General features: G+C 33.5%; 1 protein-coding gene across 2 annotated transcripts in view; it reads left to right on the top strand.

Moving 5' to 3' along the window:
- Window positions 1-16,295, top strand: part of EIF3H (eukaryotic translation initiation factor 3 subunit H) — a 100,668-nt gene that overhangs the window by 26,803 nt on the left and 57,570 nt on the right. For both annotated transcript variants that reach the window (XM_063079697.1, XM_063079696.1), the window contains exon 2: window positions 1,389-1,545. In XM_063079697.1, the coding sequence (XP_062935767.1) occupies window positions 1,389-1,545 (157 nt within the window). The remainder of the gene's footprint in view (window positions 1-1,388; window positions 1,546-16,295) is intronic.

The raw sequence follows: 16,295 nt of genomic DNA, 5'->3' as shown, positions 1-16,295 counted from the left end.
TCTATGCTGCTTGTCTATTACGAACTCATTATTTTAATTATCAATTGAGTTACTAATATGAAATTATATCCTTGTTACTAAAGTATACACACAGCTTTGGAGTTTGACTGGATTTAAATCTTGGTTCTACTACTTCCTAGATGTGTGACCTTTAGCCATTTATTTAATTTCTCTCTGCCTTAGTTTTCTTATCTGTGAAGTGAATATAGTAATGCCTTTTTCCTAAGTTGTGATAATTACATGATTGTGTAATACATGTAGAATAATTAGATTCATGTCTGGTGGATAATGTTCAATAAATGTAACATGTTATTAACTGATTATTAATTACTGTTTCTATCAGTAATGTATTTGTTTTAAACGAACCACTAGTCAATAAAATAGTAATAAAGTATCATTTTTGTTAGGCTTAAATAAGTTCTCTCTGAGAACTTTTCATTATATTTCAGACTGTGTTGCCTTTTAGGTCTTCAGGCTTTGGGCTTATATTAAATGTTAATATGACTACTATTAATGAAAACTGCTAAGCACTATTCAAAGCAGATTACGTACATTAACAACCCCGTGTTGTACGAATTATTAATGATTATTATTATTGTGAACTTTTAAATTAATTGCCTTTTCAACTATGCATGGTGTTACTGCCTTTATCTTTATGGGAATATTAAAGAAGAGAGTGATATAAGAGCTGGTTATTACATTAGAGGTTACTTAGTGTGTCCTTCTGGTTAAGGAAAACCCAGTAGTGCTGGAGAATAGGTTCTCTTTGTGTTCTCTGTTACTAACCAGATTCTTGTTGGATACATGTTCCTGTTGTTAAATCATCTGACTAACGCTTTGTACAAGAAGGAAAATGAGAATTTGATAGAAGGTTCTGCTTTCAAATGTCCAGATAATTGAGGTCTTTATCTCTGTCTTGTTTTTTGTTTTTGTTTTTGGCAACTGCACTGATACAGGGATTGAACCCTGGATCCTAGAGCACAATGCTCAAACCAGCTGAGCTAACTGGCCAGTCCCCATCTCTGTGTCTTATTGATGGTTTTATTATCTATCTCAGGAGGTTATCTTCCTGTTAACAGGACCATTTCCTCAATCGTAGCCTCATGTTGAGGAGATATTGCTTGACTTGGCTAAAGGAACTCCTGGATGCCAGACCTCTGGGGAGCTTTGACTTAAGGACCATAAGTGCTGTACATGGACATTTTGGATATATATTCAAACTCCTGGAGCTTTATTATTTATGTAAAGGTAAAGGATATGTATGATTCATACGACATTTATTTAGTCCTATTGGTTTTGCAAATCCACTAGTATGGTTTGTTTTTTCTTAGAAATAAAGGAAATACGAATTAGAATGATCTTTAAGATTCCTTCTGTATTTCTTTTAGGTAGTATTAAAGATAATCAAACATTATCAAGAAGAAGGACAAGGAACTGAGGTTGTTCAAGGAGTGCTTTTGGGCCTGGTTGTAGAAGATCGGCTTGAAATTACCAACTGCTTTCCTTTCCCCCAGCACACAGAGGATGATGCTGACTTTGATGAAGGTAAGGGTGTTTATCTCCTAATAAACTTAATTTCTGAGTTTCTTGAAAAAATTACACAAATTCTGGGAAGTGAGGATTTAGATCATAAACTTCATTTATTTAGTTTGGCCTTACTTGTTTGGAATTTGTGATTCTGATTTGTAGTAATTTGGATAGGAGCTGTGCTGATGTTGACTTTCCCAATATGAAATCAGCTTGTCAAGTAAATTGTGGTGGACACAGACCACCACTGTGTGTCCAACATCCATTCCCTTCTATTCTCAGTCAGTGATTAGGAAGAGGTGAGTTCATCTATTTGCTTCAGAAAGAAGACACACCTTAAGCATTTTAGAAGCTTAAGCATTTTAGAAGCATTTTTGTACTACAAGTGTAATGGCTTTGTTAACAGAGGCCTATAATAGGTAAAAGCTAACACCAAAGGCTGAGTTCAACATCCTGAAAGATTTCTTCTTTAATGTAGTTGAAAATAATTTCTCACTTGTTTGAACTCTCGGCTCATTTTCTATATAACTTTAAAAAAAAAATTGTGGTGAAAAGCTCATTAACATAAAATTTACCATCCCAACCATTTTTATGTATACACTGTATTAGTGTTAACTATATGCTTGTGGTGCAGTAGATCTCTAGAACGTTTTCATCTTGCAAAACTGGAACTCTGTATCCATTGAACGACTTCCAATTTCCACTTCCCCCAGTCCCTGACAACCACCATTCTACTCTGTTTCTAAGAGTTTGGGTATCTTAGATACCTCACATAAGTGAATCATTCAATATTTGTCTTTTTGTGACTGGCTTATTTTACTTAGCATAATGTCCTCAAGGTTTATCCATGTTGTAGCATATGACATTTCCATTTTTTTTTAAGGCTAAATGACATTCCATTGTATGGAAATACTACATCTTTACCCATTCATTTGTCCAAGGGCATTTAGATTGCTTCCATACCTTGGCTTTTGTGAATAATGCTGCAGTGAACGTAGGTGTACAAATATCTCTTTGAGATCCTGTACCCAGAAGTCATATTACTGGATCATATGGTAATTCTATTTTTAACTTTTTGAGGAACTTCTATACTGTTTTTGATAGTGGCTGCACCATTTACATTCCCACCACCCATGTACCAGGGTTCCAATTTCCCAACACCCTTGTCAATACTTGTTATTTTCTGTGTTCTTGGTAATGCCCATCTTAACTAGTATGAGGTGATATCTGATTGTGGTTTTGATTTGTACTTTCCTGATGATTCCTGTTGTTGAGTATCTTTTCATAGGCTTGTTGGTGATTTGTATATCTTTGGAGGAATGTCTACTCAAGCCCTTTGCCCATTTTAAAATTGGATTGTTTGGTTTTTTGTTGTTGAGTTGAAGGAGTTTTTTATATGTTCTGGATATTAACCCATTATCAGATACATGGTTTGCAATATATATTTTCTTCCATTCTCTAGGCTGCCTTTTCACTCTGTAGATTGTTTCCTCAGCTGTGCAGAAGTTTTTAAGTTGATGTAGTCTCATTTGTCTATTTTTGCTTTTGTAGCTTGTGCTTTTGGTGTTATCTAAGAAGTCATTGCCAAGTCCGTGTTATACAGCTTTTTCTGTTTTCTTCTAGGAGTTTTATAGTTTCAGGTCTTATGTTTAAGTCCTTAATCCATTGTGAGTTAATTTTTGTATACAGTGTAAGGTAAGGACCTAACTTCATTCTTTTGCATGTGGGTATTCAGTTTTCTCAGCACCATTTGTTGAAAAGACTGTTATTTTCCATTGAGTGGTCTTGGCACCCTGGTTGAAGATGATTTGACCATCTATGCCAGGGTGTAGAATTTTAGGATGGATTTTTTTATTTCTACAAAAATTGTTATTGGGATTTTGATGGTGGTTGCATTGAATTTGTCTTTGAGTAGTATTGACAATATATGATGAGGTTTTCTAATCTCTGACCATGGCTTGTCATCCATACATTTGTGTCATCTTTAATTTCTTTCAGCAGTGTTTTATAGTTCCATTTTTACAAGCCTCTTCTTTTTTTTAGTTGAAGATCTCAGTTGGCTTTATTGTGATTCTAGAATCAGGCAACACATTATTCCATAAAATAGAATAAGTGTTCCCTATTTTATTCTTTATGATGCTATTGTAAATTAGATAGTTTTCCTAATTTCCTTTTTGTCATTTTCTATATAACTTTTAACTGATCACTTTAAACTTTGATAAAATGTTACTTATATTTGACTTCGCATCTTCATAGTACCTTGAATATATAATAGACACAAAGTATATTCTTGCTAAGGGTAATACCTTGATATTGTGATTTGACTGCAAATTAGTTTTTCATTAAAGTAAGGCCTCCAGAAACTAACCAAGGCTACCTTTGTTTTTTTAAATTTATTTCTTATTAGCATATTCATTGTTACATATTATACTTATTTTTTATGCCCCTTATTCAATACCCCCTCCACTCCCCCCTCTAATAACCATAGATTTGTTCTCTCCATCTGATAGATTAACTGTTCCTCTGTTAGTTTGTTGCCTGAATGATCTGTCCAGTACTGAGACAGGTGTTATCAGGTCCTCCCCTATTATCGTAAATCAGATGCTTCTTCCATTACTCTGCAGTGTGCTTTGTGGAGAGGACCAAGGCTATTTTTGTTCTAGGCACCTGAATACTAGTACTTGCATTTTTCAAAACCTTTATGTGGTATGCATTCTTTTTTTTTTTTTTTTTAACTGGCTATGCTCTCCTTATTTCATCCGAATTACTGTATATTTATACCTCTGATATAATTAAGATTGAGATTTCTCTGCAGTCCATTCTGTCAGTATTAGAATATCTGTATTCCCCTAATCACCAGCATATTTAGAGATACTTGCTTATAATTCAGTAATCACTATTTTCAGACTGGAAGACAAGGGATTGTTAATACAATTTCTTCGGTTTATAAATGAGGAGCTTGAGAGGTTTACTTGAAGTGACATGTTTGGTTCCTGGGTTGGTGACACAGTTGGGAGTAGAACCATTCCAGAAAAATTTACATTGTCCACACAGTTTTCTTAGGTAATTAATTTTTTAGTAATCCTTTTGGTTTAGAATATGAAGAAATAAAGTTCAGTGCAATTATGGTAGATGAACAAAGCAAAATATATTACTAATTTTAGATGTTGATCATTGGAAGCGAACTTCTTTTATAAACTTGAGGTAATTGACCAACATGTTATTTCACTAACATGTATTTAAAGAAGCTCATTAAAAAATGCTTCAATAGACCTGAGATGAGGAAAGACTTCAATTTAGCATTAAATAAAAAACATTAAATAAAAAAACCAAAAAAACCCCACTGGGGATTATGTGCTGTGTACTATATGTACGTTGTTATTGGTTGTCATTCTGCATAGTTGAAGGTTTTATCAGTCCCATTTTCTAGATTAGGAAACTGATGCTTAGTGAGGTAAATAGCTTGTCCAAAACCATTTAAGTAGAAATTAGTAGAATAGGGATCAAAACCTGTGGCTGCCTGGTTTCCAAATCTCATTATTTTTCCCACTATTCTTTGTTGCTCTTAGACTCTTAGTGAAGTGTATGCCAGAGATTAAAGGGTATTGAGTGTCAGGCATCATTATTCTTTATTTGAAATCTCCTTTTTGTGTAAAACAAATTTGTTTTTCTTGGTTTGCTCTTAGAAACCAATGGGATTTGTCATTTTTCTTATACATGTGGAAAAAAAGACAGTACCCTGTATTTCTTCATAGCTTCATGTAATAGGCTTGAGTTTTAGGTTCTCCCACCTAACCCATTTACTCTGACTTAATGGGCATTAGAATGTAGTCACTATTAGATTTTTATCAAACCTAGATAAAAGTTAAAATTTCCTATTATGCAGGTGTATCTTAGACTACAATAGTACTGTATGTTGATTATTTTAAATCATGGTAAAGGCCCACTTTTTACTGCTTTTCCATTATTTTATGCCCTCTAAAACTAATATTTATTTAGGGAAAGATCTTTTCTTCTGCCACCCACCTTAAGCAGGTAAAGTACCAAATATTTCATAATTTTAGTGATTATATATTTTGAGTTATTTAGGGGTTTTTTATTTGGTGGTGGGGGTGGGTCGTTTGTTTTTGTTTTGGTGCCTCATGTGAAATGGAGATTTTTAATCTGTTGTCCAAAAAGTGAAATGTTATTAAATGTTTTAAATGAGAGGTTGGCAAACAATTTCTTTGGGCCTAATTTTGTAAATAAAGTTTTATTGGTACACTGCCATGCCTGTTCATTTTTGTATTTTCTGTGGCTGCTTTTCTGCCACAGTGGCACAGTTAGGTAGTTGTGATAGAGACTGTATACTTTTTCTTACTCCATATTGTTTTTCCTCTCTTGCAGGGTTAGAGAATAAGGTAATAGTTCTCTCTTTCCATCACAAATTGATTTTTTGTTCATTGTTTATTTCTTCTAGATGTTACCCTTAATATTGACTGAGTCCAGAATGTATCCTGAGCACTGAAATGGAAATACTGATATTATTGATTGTTTCACTGGTGCACTTGGGAAGTATCAGAATAGGTAGTTTTTGCTTTAATTTTAGAGCATTTTTCTTTTTTAAAAAACCACAAATTGAGTTGTTTGGTTTTTAGGGGAAGTGTGTGTAGATGATAGGGAAGAAAGGCTTTAAATTCATGGTTGCAGATTTGTGACTAGGTGTTGTGGAAAGGTAATGGTATAATACCCAAAAACTTGGGTGGGAATCTCAGCTCTATACTTGTGAGCTGTACAGCATTAACTAACTTCTGAACCAATTTTTTCTGACTTTGTGATATTTTTTAATTAGCATATATTAATTGCTTACTTACTGAGTACTAGAAATTTAGGGGGAAGGATAAGTTCCTTATGAGATTAACTTTAGTATAGTACAACCTTGGATTATGCTATATGATGATTCAAAACCTAGAAAACTGTTGCGGCATGAATTTTCTGTTGTTTGTCTTTACAATTTGTTTTTGTACATGTGGTAACTCCTTTGAGTGGTTTAAATCTTGATAAACTTTATGTTATATAATTTACTTTCTTGTTGAAAGTGAGATAACTTGCTCATACTAGAGAATTTATGCTTTTTAAAAAAATGAGTAGAGAAGCTCATTTTAAAATTCCCATTAGGGGGCACTATTATCAAGCTTAGAACTTAGACAGTAATTTGTTTTCTCAGACATGCAACCCGAGGCTTGCTAAAAGGGAAAATATTTTTATCTGATAAGATTCAGATACTGTTTTATACAAATGAATTCCTTAAATATGTTGTAAAGTGCACTGAATTAAACACAGGTTCGTTCAGTAACTCACTGTCTTGTTTTTCAGCAGACTAAATCAATTTAGTATCGCAGGTGATATAAGAAGCTTATTTTATTCTGTATCAGAGCCAAATCCATACTTTTTATATTTGGAGTGGACAGATTTTTTGCATATTTCAAATTAGTCACAAAGGATGATCCTTAGTTTTCAAAACAGGTTTCTTTCAAAATGAAGCATGAAGACTGTATTGTACTATTAAAATGCAGTTAAAGGAATGAAATGATGCTTATCTTATTCATACATTATTAATTTGTGCAGGATGTATAATTAGTAAAGTGATAACACACGTTGAAGTGATACATATATACCCATAGCTTTTTTTGTTCATTTTTGGTAGGAGAAAATTGTTACTTAAATTATTTTTTTTATTACTCAAGTTTGGTATTAGTAAGAAATACTAGTATAGACTGTTCTACACAATTATTTTGTTATTACTAAGCTTTCAAAAGAAAAGCAGTGCTGTGGAATCTTAAACAGACTTTTCAAAGGCTGAAACATGAATTGACAAAAATTTATTACAACAAGACTTATTCAGAGTTATTTTTCACACGGTAGGTGTTATTTTTGTATCACTGGGTTTGGAGAGAGTAAGTTTGTATAGTTTTATTATTTGCAATGCTCTCTATGTAAGTAAGCCATAATTTATGTTGGGGAAAAATCTCTGCTTAATTGCTTGCTTCTCAAGTCTCACCTTTCTTCTCTTTATTCTTAGTTTGCTTGCAGCCCACACCCAGGGCAAAACTGCTTGAAACCTAGCCGATGATTACTGTTTCAACTTATATCGCTTTTGAGGTCAGGGAAGAATTGAGTCAGAGCAGCGAGAGCTTTTCGTATTTTTTAGACAGCTGGGGACATTTGGTGAAAAGACATGATATTTACTTATTATTTTGTCATATTCCCTATTTGTGTGATAGTCAGTGCACTGTGATTTGTTTGACAGATTTATTTTTAAAAAATTCTGTTTCTTTTGTTGTATCTTTTTAAAAGGGCTTTTCTTGGTAGATATGTTAGAAAGATATATAGATAGTTTTGGAGTGTGTTTCAAAACATGTTGGAGAAATAGGAGTATGTTTTACCTAGTGACCTCAAATCATTAAGTGGAGGTATGGTAAAATGTTTCATGTATCAGAAAAAAAATTATTCAGAGTAATTCATTTTCAGCATTTATCCAGCAAATTGCACTGTGTGGGCGGTAGAAGAGATAACAGAGATACCAAATCCTAGTTACTGCCTTGAAAGATTTTAAGTGGAAGAGACAGGTGTGTAAATAAAGGATTGTGAAACAGAGAATTGATTATTAGTCTAGAGTGAAGAAGAAAAAATTGATGGGAACAACCAGATATCAGCTACTAATTTCTTTTGGGGGATGATTTTATTTTAAAGGAGAGGTAAAATTTGATTTTGTAGGTGGATGTCAGTTGCAATTTTAAGTCACTGATAAGGAACTTAACATCTTGTGAGCTTGGCGTCTTTATTATTCAGAGATAATATATTCCTTGAAATACTTTCAAATATTGCGATTGCTTTAGTATCCAGGTTGAGAAGTTGTTTTTGACATCTGTGCTTTTTCGATACATGAAAGGACTTTTAACAGTAATGTTAGTGTCATGTTTCTAGAAACTTGGGGCCGATACTGCAGTTAGCTCTATTTAAAATATTTAATAAAATATTTTGGGCCGGCCTGTGGCTCACTCGGGAGAGTGCGGTGCTGAGAACACCAAGGCCCCGGGTTCGGATCCCATATACGGATGGCCGGTTCTCTCACTGGGTGAGCGTGGTGCTCACAACACCAAGTCAAGGGTTAAGATCCCCTTACCGGTCATCTTTAAAAAAAAAAAAAAAAAAAAAAGTTTAATAAAATATTTAATAAATTTTAAATATTTAATAAAACATTAAATACTTCATTTTAGAAACATCGTATAGGCAGATAACTAGAGAGAATCTGTACACTGAATTATAATATATATACCCTAGGTACTGATCTTTTTTCTTGTTACTCATGGTAATATTTTGAAAATATTAAAATGTTCACATTTAATGATTTGCTGCTAAATATTCAGTACTTTAGATTATTGCTTACCTAAATTACTTTGATCATTCAGAAAGCCTGTGGTTTGTGAGTTGAAACTTGAACTTAATAACCCAAACTTAATTTATATGTTTAGTTTTTAGCTTATTTAGGTGATCACAATATGAGATGTAAAATCCAAATATGAAGGATCAATCCCAATATTTGTATGCCTTTCTTCTTTCAGTTTGGGTGTTTCAAGATTTTAAATACTTAAAGAGTAGGAGCAAACCCTGGCTTCATTTCAAAAGCTCGGAAAATATTTTTGCATTAACTTCATGTTTTAAAATTTGAGTTTTTTCTTTTTAATTAGTTGAAAAGACTGTGCATGGAAAGATATACTATTGAAGATGCGGTTAAGTAAAAGATTTTTCTATTTAAAGAAATTAAAGTGCTTCATACTATACTCTCCCGTGGTCCCCAAAGCGTAAGTGCTATGGTCTGGCAAGAAGCCAAGTAAAACCTGTTCAAATTTTTTGCAGACTTAAAGTAATACTGTAAGGTTTGAAAATTACAGGTGAATACGGCACTTAAATAGTATTTAAAGTTTCTAAGTTTCCCAAATCTAAAAATTTAATCCTTAAATTACTATCCCCAGTGGTTTAAATTTTAATTAAATAAAAACTGTCTTACTTTTGACCTACAACAACTTTAGATAAAGATATTTGAATTTATTACTAAACTTTAAGGTAATAACTATTAAAAATGAACTGTTTTAAAACTAATTAAAATGTCAAAAAGCCACAATTATTGTATGTAACCAAAGATTCTTGCTATTTCTGTTTTTCCAAAAATTATCCTAACCTTCAAGTTAAAGCTTGCTTCCTATCTTACCCAGAAGTGCTACCCAGTCCCATTCCCTCAATTAAATATATTACCTAGTCTGCAAGTTTTATAGATTGATAGGTTAATTACAATTAGATTTGATGTTTCGGTGCAAATGGTGAGTTTTCCAAACTGCCCTTCGTATTAAGAGAGTGATATGTTAGTCCTGCCAGTGAAGTATTCCCTTTGTTTTATATTCATCTCTCTAGCTGAAATGAAATAGCTCTGGAAACTTTTATCTGTTTGAATTTACTCTTCATGACTTATTATTACCAATTTCAAAGTGGTGTTTTCATACTTTTATCACTTTTCCATCGTGAGTATTATTTACTGCTTTTTTGTCAGTAATTTTTACTTAGTACATTTTAGATGCTTTCTGAGATAGGTGAAAACAAAGGCAATATTAATATTGATTTAAGTAACAATATAATGGTGTAGGTTTATAATGCAGCCTCACATCTCCCCCTTCCCTTACCCTCGTGCACATTCACCTGTTTTTGCCCCTCTAATATCTAACCTGCATACATCATCTTTTAATATACTGGCAGCCCTTCTTCCCTACTTGGTTGATGAGAGGATCATAAAATTATTCCAGCGATCTTTGCAGAAATGTATTCATCTTGTTTCTGTTTTATAGAATTGGATTAGGTTATGACCTTGTAGAGACTTATTTTGGAGGCAGGCTGCTAACCACAGCCAGCAACTGTGGCAGTAGGGGTCTGGCAGCAGAGCCCTAGTTGGGGCTCTATGGACTCACCTGTGGCATGCTGTTAACTCCAGCAGGCAGCAGTGGCAGCAGCAGCAGCAGTCAGTCCTACAAATGCCAGTTGTCCTCAAGCCACTCTTGCTTCTAGGGTCATCTGCTCTCATTTTGATTTGTCCTTTCCTTTTCTTTCTTGATTCTTTTGTTGTTTATTTATCAAACCAATATTTGAGTGGGAAAGTGCTGGGCATTTTCATGGGCCTTTTTTTACTTACATTTCTGCTATGGAAATTTTTTGAAGTGTTTGTTATTTAAACAACTCAGCTGCTGTAAGCAGTGTATTTGACTTGAATACATGAAGCCAGGGAGATTTGTAGGACATTATTTTAATGGATCAGATTATCATGAAATGAAGATTGTTACTATGCAGGTGAAGGTGTCTAGAATATATTTTTGTTTAGTTGGAGAATGACGGGGTTATAAATGTATATCTCCACATCTATACTTCTTTAGTTTGTAATTCAAAGTGATTCTAGGTATATTTGTTTTGTAAAATAATTTTTTCTTGAAAATTTATAAATTGATCATCAGTTTTTCATTGTCATTAGAAATATTTTATTTTTATTTTTATTTTTATTTGATAGCAACTTCCAGTACTTTAAATGCACTCAGATAGTTTTAAAAGACTCTTGGTAACATGAATTATTTCTCCTTAGTTTTAAAATATCTCCTCTTCCTCCTACCACCACCACCATCACCAACTACACCCTGAAAACATAGATAAAACCAAACATTAAAAAGATTCAGCACTAGAAGTGAGTGAGAGGTGCTATGAAGAATGGTGATACAGTACCTTGATGGGTATTAGCCATTTCCTCTAGTAATAAAATGAGGAATGGGATGGTGTAGACATTACATTAAATGTTAAGATCATTGTAAGCCATATCCAGGTTACTTTTCTGCTCCTTTAGGAGTTGACACGACCAACAGTGAGACTCTGATGTTTTTGTCAAAATTGAGATTTGCATTTCTTTCCGAATTGTCTCTTCGTTTTATAGGCAGCCTGATTAAAAAAAATACTAGTATCCAATTATGGAAACAATGTTTGTACACATATACCATTATAGCTCTTAGTTGAGAAAATTCCTAAAATCATTCATATATTTAGATCTTACAAACTTTCTGAAAGGTATAAAAGGAAGGAAATCTACAGTGAGTGCTGGGTTAAGTTCTGGTGAAGTTCTGGCTCTACTCTAATTGTAATCTTTAGTCTCTCTAGCCTCAGTTTTCACATTTGCAAAGTGGATCACAACAGGAACTTTCTTAATTCTTTTAGCAAATGGGAAACTCAGGCCCAGAGGAAGCCCAATGTTAAAATTAGTGGCACATACTAGAACTAGAAACCCCAACATACCCATCTAATATGTAGTTCATCACAATTTCAGGGAGTTGCAGCAGTCCCAGTATTTTGTCAGAATCACTGTGAGTAAGTGATTCACATGCCTACAATTGTGACTTGTAGCATGATGTATTTACTTAAAAGTGTCACCATTTACTATCATCATTTACAATCAGCACAGCTGAAATCAAATGATTGTTGAATTTAACAAATTTCAGAAAGTTCTCTAAGTTTGTGTGTGTGTACACTAGGTATTAAGTAAAAATAAAGGACAATTCTAATCTTTAGGTCAACAGAAAATTAGTGGTGGTTGAATATATACAGATAGTTCAGATACAAAACCATTTAACTGCTAAAAGTCAGCACAGCCTTTAGTATTTTGCTACATGGAATGGAGGAACTAATTCAAAGTATAGATTGATCTGAATAGGGTAGGGGAGGAAAAATATGTTCTTATTAAATGCCAATGAATGCAATTACAAATAAAAGTTTGAATTGATGGCTTAATTTGATGTAGGAAATCAGTGCCTGACTGATGACACAGGAAGACTTCTTAGAATACATTGCTTTGCAGATGACTTAAAACAGACAATACTGATAAAGCCTGTCATGTGAATTTCCTTCTTTACTGAGTACACAGTATGGTTAAGTGGTATGTTGTGCAATGCTTCCAATCTGCTGTGGCTGCCATCTGGGCAAGCAGAATGAAAGAGAGATTATGGAAAGGAAATGGTTTAGTTAGCTGTAAGGAATCTGTGTGAACACTGGGTGCCACTCGTGAAACACTGAGAAGTTTTTGACTTTTCCTTTGTAACCAGTACAACTAGCTGTCTGTAAGATGGAGGTTATACAGTATGCACAACTCTCACAATTCATCTTTTGGATATCATGATGCTTATAGTTGGGACAAACCAGTAAATCCAGTAAAAGTAACCTTGGCTGTGCTACCCTTTTCTTATTTTTTTCTATTTATTTTTTTGATAAAATCTTTTTGATGCTTCAGTGTTTGGCACAAATGTTGAGGGTCGATTTAATAATCGTAGCATTTTTATGTTGCCTAAATGGAGTCTTTGGAAGCTAATTATGTTGTAAAACACGTTCTCTGAGAAACATTTAAGTACTTTAAAAAAAGGTAGTAGACCTATAGATGTGAAAATTGCTTTGAAATTTTACTAGTTGTAACCACCAGGGAACCGTATAAATGATGGAGAGGTTGTGTATGGGTAAGAGGAGCTGACTTGCACAATCTAACCTGTACACCTTTTCAGTTTGTGTATCTCTTATTTGAATCTTAAGACTTTGTAGGCAGTTCTGTTTGTGTGCATGCTTATGGTTACCTTTTTGATAAAGCATGTGAGTCCTTACAAAACTGTGTTAACCGTGAATCATCTGGTACCTCCTTAGGAATTAGCATAACCTTAAATAGATGGCTAATAATACAAAGCTACCATGGTTTCTGTGGTTTTACCAACTGTGGCTCCAATTCCAAAACATTTAAAATGAAACCTGCTCCCTTTTAAAAAAATTATTTTGGACAAAGGGTTGTCTTATCAGAAAATATAGTAACTTAAGCAGATCCATAACTGGGGGGAATTAATAACAGAAAGTTTTTGTTGACACCAGGAAGTAGGTTAAATAGTGCAGTTGTGGTAATGAGTACCATGTATGATAAGCCTGAGCCACCTGGGTTTTATTAGGCTGCTTGATACTTTGATCACAATATTATTTCAAGGCTTGTCTATTTAAATTGCTAAGGTTTCTTGTCATCTTTGTGATTTAGACCATAATTTCCTTCATTGCAAAGAATTTTCTAAAGAAAGGCTCTGGCCAAGCCAGAATTCTAAGGAGGTACAAGTTCAACCACTAGGAGAACCTTAGAACAAGAAAACCTGTTAAACATAAAATTAACAGCTTGGAAGTATAGAAGTTGAATATCAAGTTCACCTTGCTTCTTTTTAGTTTTTTGCTTGGATCATAATTACACTTGTGTTTGTCATATGGTAGTGGAGTACTATAAGGATGTTTGGTATAATTCAATTAATTATTGTTTGATAGAAATATACGCATTTAAAATATGTATTTCATGTTTTGAGAATGTACTACGGCTACCAGTTCCTCTTCAGCTGGTATTAAATGGTTTTGATGAACATCTCTGAGAATTTATGGAAAGATTTTTAACTACTTCACCCATAATGAATGAATTATACTAATCACAGAATTTAATTTGCTTGATAAATTGTCTCGTTTTGCCTTTGAACTTGAAATCTTTAAACTTTAACCTAATGTAGATGAATGAAATCTTTAGTTGTCTAAATCAATAGACGTTCTTTTCACTGATTTTGTTTATTGTAGAAATAGTTTTTCCACAGGTATCTAATGGTATTTTTATGCATTTAAGTGAATATTTTGCCTTGGAAAAATAAATACTCACTTTGACAAGTAAAGGGAAGACAGAAGATTTAATTTAAGATACTGTCATCCCTAGCATAATAGTCATAATAACAATTAAGTTATAGTAAATATAATAGTAAAAATAAATAATTAATTTTTGCTGTTTTGATTTTTGAGCATTCTCTGCTATAACTGTTATAATTTGTCTTGAAGTTTCCATACCCCAGTGTAACTTAAGCCTGGTTAAAGGCACTTAGGAATGTAATAGTCTTTTTTTGATTTGTCCTTTGCAATGAAAGGAATATATGGAAATGTCAGTCAACAGCCTTTTTGTTTTCCCTGATAAGACACAGGAGAAAAGTATTAAAAATCAGAAAAGATAAAAATAGAAAAAGATTTGACCATCAGAAAGATTGTTTACCAAGAACTTGTAACACTCTTATTTTTTTGAAAGTAGGGTTGTACATTAAATTTTAGAGACATGTAATTCATTGATTCAGGGAAGATGAACTCGTATAAGAAACAGAGGCACAGATTTAGAAATAAGCATATAGTACAAACATAGAATAATGAGAAGATCTGTCAGTTCCAGCAGAGACTTAATTTGGGGAATGGTCTGAAATAATGGTACATAGGGTCAGATTATGGAAGACTTTGAATGCTTGAAAATGAAGTTTAGACTTGAAGTAGTTGTGAGTCATTCTAGGTTCTCCAGCAGAGGTGTGATAGTTTCAAACCAATATTTTGTGGCAAGAGGCAGGAAAAATGGAGAGATAATGAGGACACGAATGAAATATGGGCAGTAGTAATAAGAGAGAAAGATGGAAAAAATGACAAAAATTGAGTTAAAAGGTACACTCACGTTTGAGGGCTTAACTGAATATTATCAAATAACTTTAATATCTGACATATTCTAGAATAAATTCCTGTTTTTCGTCTCTTCCCTCTTAAATACTTTGTAGAAAGTACCAGTTCTGTGATAATGGTATGTGTTACAGAGCAGATGGGTAAAGTAAAGGTAAGCTGTTGATAACCAGCAGGAGGATTCCTGTACTTAGAACAATACCAACTTTACTAAAATATGAAATATTTAAGAAAAACATCCAGAAGTTATAGAGAACTGTTTGGGCTATTTTAAAAGTACATACATTGTGTGGAATAGTCAATGTAATACAGATATGGACTGATATTTTTTAGGGCTGACTTTTGGAAAGAGGATTAATTTTTATTATCAAGCTCCAAAGGACAGAGCTAAAATCTACTAAAAATAAAAATGAGTGAAGTAGATTTCTTTCACTCTTCCAGCAGAATAGTCTATTTGTGAGATGTCACTCCTTAGAGTTATACCCTGTCTCAAGGATAGTTTTTGCAACTTGTTGGATTAATTCATTCATTTAACAGATACTTAGTGTCAACTGTCTCAAGAACTCTGTCAGGTATTGAGGGGTAAAGTGATAAATGGAGGAGAGAGACATCACACAGTTAACCAAATAAAGTAATTATAAGTTGTGCTCACTACCGTGGAAGAGGTAAACAGATGCATAAATGCATGGAGCCCCACATTAAACAGGCTGTTCAGAATCCCTGGTGTGGAGGTAAGTTCATCTGATACCCCAAGGGTAAGGAAGGAGCTAGCTTTGTGAAGAGCCAGAAGAGGAAAACCAAGCACAAAGGCCCTGAGGTGGGAATGAGCTTGACATTGTTTAGAGAATCTGTCTGAATACATCCTGCTGATTGAGAAACAAGGGGCTAGGTCATTCAGAGCATTTTAGGAGTTTGGGTTATATTCAGTAAACCGAAGGAGGCTACTAAAAGGTTTTAAGTAGTAGTAATCTACTTGAATGGATGTCTATCAGTTGTTAATTCTTTGACTTAATCTAGGACTTTTCTTCTTGTTGTTGCATTTGACATTTGAAATATTTATGTAAACCCAGCTTGGCAATTGGATTTGTTGATGGTGGTGTTTACCCCAAGAAAATTTATTTATGAATGCTAGATACCTTCATAAACAAGTCTGTCTGGAGTCTTTTTTT

Source organism: Cynocephalus volans, chromosome 15 (genome assembly GCF_027409185.1).
Source record: "Cynocephalus volans isolate mCynVol1 chromosome 15, mCynVol1.pri, whole genome shotgun sequence".
Lineage (NCBI taxonomy): Eukaryota > Metazoa > Chordata > Mammalia > Dermoptera > Cynocephalidae > Cynocephalus > Cynocephalus volans.
This window is presented reverse-complemented; position numbering and strand designations above follow the sequence as displayed.